The sequence below is a fragment of the Nanorana parkeri genome, unplaced genomic scaffold (genome assembly GCF_000935625.1).
Source record: "Nanorana parkeri isolate BGI_ZX_2015 unplaced genomic scaffold, ASM93562v1 scaffold2229, whole genome shotgun sequence".
NCBI lineage: Eukaryota > Metazoa > Chordata > Amphibia > Anura > Dicroglossidae > Nanorana > Nanorana parkeri.
The window spans coordinates 55,481-63,897 of record NW_017308497.1 but is presented as its reverse complement, the minus strand read 5'-3'; the positions used below and the strand labels follow the sequence as shown (position 1 = coordinate 63,897).

Genomic DNA, 8,417 nt, shown 5'->3' with positions numbered 1-8,417 from the left:
CCTCCGGCCTCCCCCCTCAGTCTCGTAGCTGACCTCCGGCCTCCCCCCTCAGTCTCGTAGCTGACCTCCGGCCTCCCCCCTCAGTCTTGCACGGTTGTAGCGGCTCCTCTCCTGCACTGGAATTGCTTCCTCTGATGTCACTGCACACTGCGAGCTTCTTACAATAGGGCCCGCCTCATTTCTTGGCTGGAGGACGTCCAGCATCTTCTGGTACTTTCCTCCCCAGCCTCACTGTCCCTGGCCTCTTTCTTTCATTCATGGAGGCTCAGCCCTACATGTGAGTGTTACATTACCTAAGGCGGACTGCTTAGGAACACCCACCCCTCCAGACTGACATCCACCCCTCAAGGTTTTGTAATATTTGCATAACTCCTCCCAAGAGCCAGCCCACTGCGTGCATCAGTTCTTGAGGCAGGAAGCTATGTACTGCAGCAGCCATATTCGCTTCTATAGGACACATTGGTTGTACACGAGCAGTACACACCACGCTGGAGGGGGAGGAGCTTCCCATCTCATGGCAATCACGTCCCTGTTGTGTCTATGGGCCGGAGGTTGTACTGATCCCCCTTCATTGCTCATGGCACCTGATTGGTCACATTCTGTCCCTGGATTCTGCGCGGCATGATATCGATCCTGCTGAGCTGTCCTGACTCCTCCTCCTAATAGAACTTTGCCTCCGGTCCTGTTTCTTTAGCATGTCTTGTCTGTTTCGGGTCCGCAGAATGAAGAAGGGAAGGAGACGCTGTCGTTCGAATTCCAAAAGATCAAGTATTCGTATGACGCGGAGGAGAAGAAACGCTTCTTTCCCGTCGTGTTTCCGTTGGAGCGCCCCTTGTCCTATTACCAGAGTTCTAAAGGATACCTAGAGGAAGCCGACATCAAAGCCGCCGAGAAGAAATATGGAGTCAACAAGTAAGAGCGGCCTCCGTATCCCGGCCTTGGCCATGGTGCTTTATGGACGGCAGCCAGGAAAATGATTTGATGATTCCCCTTCCTGTCTGCGTCCCGCGTCTGTACATTCGTTTGTGTTGTCTACAGCAGGGGTGGGGACCCTCCGGCTGTGGTGGAACTACAAATCCCATGAGGCATGGCAAGATTCACACAGGCACAGGCATGACTCCCAGAGACAGATGCATCATGGGATTTGTAGTTTCACCATGGCTGGATGTTCCCCAGCCCTGGTCTACAGAGTGCAAGCCCCAGCCGGCCCCCCACAGGCCCTCTAACATGGCCTTCCAGTAGTGCTGACTGACTATCGGTGTATTTAAACTAGGGATGCACCGATGCCGGTATTTTGGTACCGATCATTTTTTCCGGTACTCACCGATACCAATTACCGAGTAGCGGCAATCCCATTTAGGAAGCCAGGCGGCATGTAATGACTCGCCACCCGGCTTCCCGATTAACTAGAAAGCCGTCCCCTCTCGCCTCCAGCCTGGAACGGTCTTCCACCGGTACCCAGCCGGAGCCGTCTTGCTGGCCAATCATGGAAGCCGGGCGCTGTGTAATGACGCGGCGCCCTGCTTTCTGATTGGCTGGGAGGCCGGCTCCATGCTCCTTCGTCATGAGATGCATGAAGCCGGCTTCCCGGCCATTCGGAATGTCTGGCGTTGTTCTTTCACGCTGCCTGGCTTCCTGATTGGCCAGGAAGTCGGCTCCATGCTCTCTCATCACAAGTGACGAGAGAGCATGGAGCCGCTTCCCGACCAATCAGGAAACCGGGCAGCGTGTAATGACGCTCTGCAGGCTTCCTGATACAGGAAGTACTCGGGCTAGGCATCGGAGCATTTGGGCGAGTACGAGCCCAAATACTCGGTATCGGCACCAATATCGATACTTGTATCGGTGCATCCCTAATTTAAACCTTTGTTGGGGTGTCGCGTGGGACTGAAGACCTGGGAGCTGTGCGCTTGGTTTGCAGTTGTGATGTGTAAGTTAAAGTGTTAATGTTAACCCCTTAGTGACGTCCATAGTAAGTCACTGGCACAGGGCCCGTTTAAACAGACTCCTGGCGGCTAAAGACTCTGTTTACAATTGTAAAGCCGACCGTCGGCTTAGATCGCTTCTCCGGATCACCTCCCCCAGCCCGACAACCCCGCTGTGTTTCCCGAGCTCCGCTGCCCCTCCTACGGGACCGGCTTCTCTGGTGACTGGCGGGGGCGGGTGGACATCTGTTCACCGATCCCCAGCCCGTACTATGGGACCGGGAGCAATGCAGATTACATCACTTGCAGTCCCTGAGCTGTCATTGGTCGGCTCCTGAAACCTGCAATCTGCACTTCAATAGCTTATTTAGAGTGTAAAGGTGACATTAGGGGTCTTATGGACCCCCAGCATCACCTTAAAGAGTACCTGTCACCACCGTCTGCTATCCCTTGTGGGGCTTGTAAGCACCCCTATGTGATGGCAATTAAAGTTAAAAAAAAAAAGTTTTTAAAATTAATATAAAATGCAATAAATGTTAAAATAACATTTTTTAAAGTCCCCTGCCCCCGTGAGCATGTGCGCCTTGACCTAAACACGCGTCAGGTGCGCCTACGTATGAAAACAACGGAGTGAGAGTAATAATTCTAGAGCCTATTTTTATGCGTTTCTCAGAACTGATGGCCTGTGGGGGGCTTTTAAAGCGTCATCTAAGGACTTTTTGGGGTACTGAATTTTGTCCCAGTTTCGCGCACGCACACAATTTTTATAACCTGGGCATGTTGGGTATTTACTCGTAACCTTGTCTTTATATTTTATTTTTAAAAATGGGTATTTAATTGTGTTTTGGGGCATTTAAGTGCATTTTCCCCTAAATTTTGGGGTTTGATAATACGTTGCACTAATATCGTGCAACATAAAAATTTGCAACTGCCGCCATTTTATTCTTCAGGGTCTCGGCTTTCAGAAAATATATAATATTTGGGGGGTTTAAAGTAATTTTTAGGCCTAAAATGTGGATTATAACACTGGTGCAAAAAACGAGAAAAAGGCCTCGGTCACTAAGCGGTTGAAACACATAAGAAGGCTGCAGATATTGTATTGACACTTTAGTTAAAACTGAATAAAAGTTTTTGCCTTTATAACATGAACTTCTAGCGCCAATGAAAAGTTCAGTTTACTCCGCCAGTCTGAGAGTTTCTTTTTTTTTTTGTACATAGAGCAGAGATGGTTGTTCCCGATTTTCTACATCTGTTTAAAGAGCGAGCCATTGCACCGTTCTTTGTATTCCAGGTAAGTCTTCTTCTTCTAAAGATCTATATAGAGGAATCAGGACCTCCTTCCTCCTGCTGGGGACCCCTCTAGTGATAATAAAGATCTATATAGAGGAATCAGGACCTCCTTCCTCCTGCTGGGGACCCCTCTAGTGATAATAAAGATCTATATAGAGGGATCAGGACCTCCTTCCCCCTGCTGGGGATCCCTCTAGTGATAATAAAGATCTATATAGAGGGATCAGGACCTCCTTCCCCCTGCTGGGGATCCTCTAGTGATAAACTATACTTCTAAATGATGATCTTCCTTTCCATTAACATTCATGTGTTTCCTGCTGTAGAATGTATTTGTTGTGGAAGGAGTTTGAGTTCAGGAAGTAAACGGTTGCCTGCCTTTGTTCCTGAACGATGAAGCTTCTGTGTGCTGATTGCGTGTACTTCTGTGTGCTGATTGCATGTGCTTCTTTGCAGGTGTTCTGTGTGGGCCTCTGGTGCCTCGATGAATATTGGTACTACAGCGTCTTCACCCTCTTCATGTTGGTGGCATTTGAGGCCTCCCTGGTCCAGCAACAGATGAGGAACCTGTCTGAGATCAGGAAGATGGGGAACAAGCCTTATATGATTCAGGTGAGCAGAGGACTGAAATGTTCCTGGTCTCAGTGTTGTATTTATTATCACCGTATTGCCATTTACTTGCCACCTAGAGATGGGCAACTTGCCCATTCATAGCGAAGTCACTGTGTGGGGTTGTGTGTAAAGCCAGCCCTCTAATCCCCTTTATTCTCACCTCTCCTCCCATTGTCCCCTGGTATTGGAGCTTAGGGGGAGAGGTGAAGTCAGCCCCTCCATCATGTGATAGTGCTCGGGCCCCGCAGGTGACTACACTCTAGAGTCCATCTCAAACGAATAGAAATCAGGTCTGATGTTCTCAGGTTCTTCCTGTTTCTCTTTTCTATTCGGCCTGCCTGCTTTTCCCTTACATTGCCACACCTTACCCTTGCCAATTCTGCTCCCCTTTCTTCCAGGCTTCTTCTCATCTCTCTGCATTTGAGACCCGAGTCTCTATTAAGGGGCTGTTTGTCCAATTCTCAAACCCTCATATGTTCCCTTTGCCTGAACCTCCTTTCCCTTACTTTCTATCATCCTGCATATGTCCCGTCACTTTAAGGCGAGAGTCACTGCTAAGCCTTAGTTCCAGCATGAAACTCGGTCTACAAACGGGAAGTTGCGATAGCCGGGTTGCGGCATTTACAGTCACAGGACTTGTTGATCAATCCTTGCGCAGTATGTTCTTAACCATTAACTAGGGATGCACCGATATCGGTATTTTGGTACCGAGTACCGATAATTTTTTTCCGGTACTCGCCGATACCAATTACCGAGTAACGGAAGTCCTATTCAGGAAGCCAGGTGACGTGTAATGACTCGCCACCCGGCTTCCCGATTAACAAGAAAGTCCCCTCTTACCTTAGTATGTCCAGCCTATCACCCCCTGGGGCCTCTCCAGGGAGAACGCGACCTTCGTCCGGTACCCAGCCAGTGCCGTCTAGCCGGCCAATCGAGAAGCTGGCCGCTGTGTAATGACGCAACGCCCTGCTTTCTGATTGGCCGTGAGGCCGGCTCCATGCTCTCTTGTCATGAGATGACGAGGGAGCATGAAGCCAGCTTCCCGGCCAATCAGAAAGCAGGGCGTCGCGTCATTAGACGATGCCCGGCTTCCTGATTGGACGGCTCGGGCTTGGTACCGGGCGAAGGCCGCATTCTCGCTGGAGAGGCCCCGGGGGATGAAAGGCTGGACATACTAAGGTAAGGTAACCTTACCTCACGAGGCCAGCTTCCGGTCAATCGCGAAACCGGGCAGCGTGTAATGACTCGTTGCCCGGCTTCCTGATACCGGAAAGTATCGGGCTAGGCATCGGAGCATTTGGGCGAGTACTTGCCCAAATACTCTGAATCGGCACCGATATCGATACTAGTATAGGTATCGGTGCATCCCTACCATTAACCATTTGAGTACTGGTTTAAACCCCCCTTTCATTACCCGGCCATTTTTCATTCATTAGTTCCTATACTCTGTTGTAAGAGGAAGGGGAGGGCAAAATATTGATCACATTGCCATGTGATTGCTGTGATTACCAATCGCAGTTATCACAAGGCACAGAACCAGTCCGGTCTAATGACTGCTGGAGCAACGGCACTGCCGGGCACACACACAAAGATATGGGAGGAGGAAGAGGTATAAAGAGCTTGCGGTGGCTTCATAATTGTCATGTGAGTTAATGTTCTGTTCTATAATAATGCTATAATAATGCTTCATGTTCAACATATTTATCTGTTGCTAAGGTGTACAGAAATCGGAAATGGAGGCCAATCTCCAGTGACGAAATCATCCCAGGAGACATTGTGTCTATAGGTAAGCCGTCCTACACGTGGGAGGACATGATCCGTAACTGGCAGGATGTGGGGAGGGGGGAGCTGTGCGGATCGAGCACTTTGCCAGAGCAGTTGATGTTTATTTATGAGGATATTTGTTCTCTCTCCACCTTTACATGAGGAAGAACTGCCCGGCTCCTTTGGCAGGGGAGGAGGTGGGGGTGACAGATGTGGAGTGGGCCATATATGCCAGTAGCAGATTTGTGGATATCCGTATGTGGACGTGACTTTAAGCAATATAAACAGCAATTATAATTAGCGGTGGAAATCTTCAGGGCCTGTTCACACGACGTCCGTTTTGTGTGCTGACCGGCTCCGTACGCTGCTGCACTCAAAATGCATCCCAATGTCTCCCTATGTGTTTTATGGGCTACAGTTCTCATGTGCGCAGTCCGTTCAGCTTACGACAGAAAAAATACTGCATGTCACATTTTGTCCGGTCCGGAAACGGATGCTGGAACGCATCAAAAACGCGGCCAAAAACGCACTGCATCAGCAGCTCCACGTCTGCTGATCAGGACCTGATCTCATGTGAACAGGCCCTAAAACCGAAACGAAACCGAAGTAAAAAGAAATTGTCAGGCCAAAACCGACACCAAAATTTTTTTTTATTTTAATTTTTTCGATTTTATTTTTTATAAACTTTTTTTATATTTTTATTTTTTTACATTACTTTTACAGGCTTCGGGAAAATATTGGGGGTCTAAACAGACCCCTGATATTTCCCTTTTTAAAATAGAAAAAGAGATTTAGGACACAGTATCTCTTTTGCTGTGTCCCCTGTTATCAATGAACTGGAATCCTCTGAGTTTTCCTGTTCATTGATAACATGAGGACAGAGTATGTTTACTATAACTACAACTATGAATGAACAGGAGGGGAAATAGATCACTTCCCATTCATTCATAATTGGGGATATAGTAATCATACTCTGTCCTCAATTATCTACAAACACTCAGCGATCACTCACTGCTTGTACCCGCTCTCCATCCTGACTCGCTGTCACAGGAGGCTGAGTGAGCGGCGCGGGGAGCAGAGCTCAGCCTCCTGTGACAGCGCTGCCTGTCTCCGCCCACACACCGCTCTGCCGGACTGTGATAGGCGGCTGAGCTGTGGGAGGAGAGAGAGACACCGGCCGCTCAAAGCGCTCTCCTCCCGCATCGCTCGGCCGGCTGTCACTTTCTCTCCTCCCCGCTGGGACACAGAGCAGCGCTCAGCGTGGAGGAAAGAAACTTAGGATGCGCCGCTGTATCGGCAGGAAAATTGCACTTTCGGCCGATATATTTCGCCGGCCGATATATCAGTGCATCCCTAATAATAGCAGTGTCCGTACATAGCCGCAGCAAAGATGAAGTACGAGTGTAAAGCAGGGGGGCACATTTGGGGTCTGTAAGGGCATCACTGACGTGGGAATTAAAGGGAAACTGAACTCTCTTCATACATAAGCAAAAGTTATCGAATTATCTTCTTTTTTTTTTTCTTCTATAAGAGAAGCACATCTTGGATCATCTCTGCTTCACCCTGTCCCAATAGTTTAACAAAACATAGAAAAGATAGCGCCCATCTCCGGCTGCAGGCATCCCCCATGCTTGTCCGCTGTGGCTGGTGATTGATCACCCAGCGGTATTCCCAGTGATTCTCCTCTCCAGTTACAAAGGTTGTGATTAGGTGATTGAGTTGTATGCAGAGGATTTAGATTCTTGAACAAAGAAATGTGGAATTGGTGAGAGGAGCGGACTTACTGAATAATTATCAAAACTTTCTGACCGGAGTTCGGCTTTAACAGGACACCGTTACCTAAATGCTGTTTGTCAAAAAGTGTCTTTGAAATCTGTCCTCTTCACGTAGTGCCATATGGTGACGGTGAGATTTCTATTACAGGAAGATCGGCCAATGAAAACTTGGTTCCTTGCGATGTCCTCCTTCTCCGAGGGCGATGTATTGTGGATGAAGCTATGCTGACCGGAGAGTCCGTCCCTCAGATGAAGGTGAGGATCTTGTTAGTTCTGTGATGCCAAACATGGAAATAGGTTGAAGTATCTGTTGGGCTTATATTATGGTCTGTGTCCCTGAGGGGAAGATTTCCCCCTCACTTCCTGTCCTGGTGACACAAACCAAATAGTGGTGAGTCAAGTTCCCCCCCATTCCCTTTAAACAAACAAAAAACTGGAGTTCCAGGAATTAAAAGTTATGAAATCCTCATAGGGAAGTATGTAATAAAAGCTTGATTCCAGCTTCCTTTTTTTTATTACTTTGAAATAGAATGGAGGAGGGTTATAACTAGGGATGCACCAATACCGTTTTTTCGGCATTGAGCGCCGATATTTTTGTTTTCGGTACTCGCAAATACCGATACCAGAAGTCCCATTCAAGAAAGCCAGGCAGTGTGTAATGACTCGACTGATTAGCCCGCAAGACGGCTCCATGCTCCCTCGTCACCAGGTGATGAGGGAGCATGGAGCCGACTTTCTGGCCAAGCCATTACACGCCATCCGGCTTCCTGAGTGGCCGGCTCTATGCTTACTTGTCACTAAGTGATGAGGGAGCATGCAGCCGACTTCCCGGCCAGTTAGGAAGCCAGGCGACGGGTAATGACTCGCAGCCCGGCTTCCTGATACCGGACTTCCGGTATCGGGAGCATTTGGGGGAATACTTGCCCAGATGCTCGGTTTTGGTACAGATACTAGTATCAGTATCGGTGCATCCCAAGTTATAGCATATATCAGTTTTTTTTTATTTGCGACCTGTGACTCCTGTGGGAAGATCCCCCCCCCCCCACTGTGGTTT

At 48.7% G+C, this 8,417-nt stretch overlaps 1 protein-coding gene across 1 annotated transcript in view; it reads left to right on the top strand.

Annotated features, from left to right (window-relative positions):
- ATP13A1 (ATPase 13A1) overlaps positions 1-8,417 on the top strand; it is a 39,402-nt gene that overhangs the window by 4,534 nt on the left and 26,451 nt on the right. The window contains exons 3-7 of the mRNA XM_018573086.1: positions 722-912; positions 3,144-3,216; positions 3,669-3,824; positions 5,541-5,610; positions 7,512-7,618. Coding sequence (XP_018428588.1) covers positions 722-912; positions 3,144-3,216; positions 3,669-3,824; positions 5,541-5,610; positions 7,512-7,618 — 597 coding nt within the window. The remainder of the gene's footprint in view (positions 1-721; positions 913-3,143; positions 3,217-3,668; positions 3,825-5,540; positions 5,611-7,511; positions 7,619-8,417) is intronic.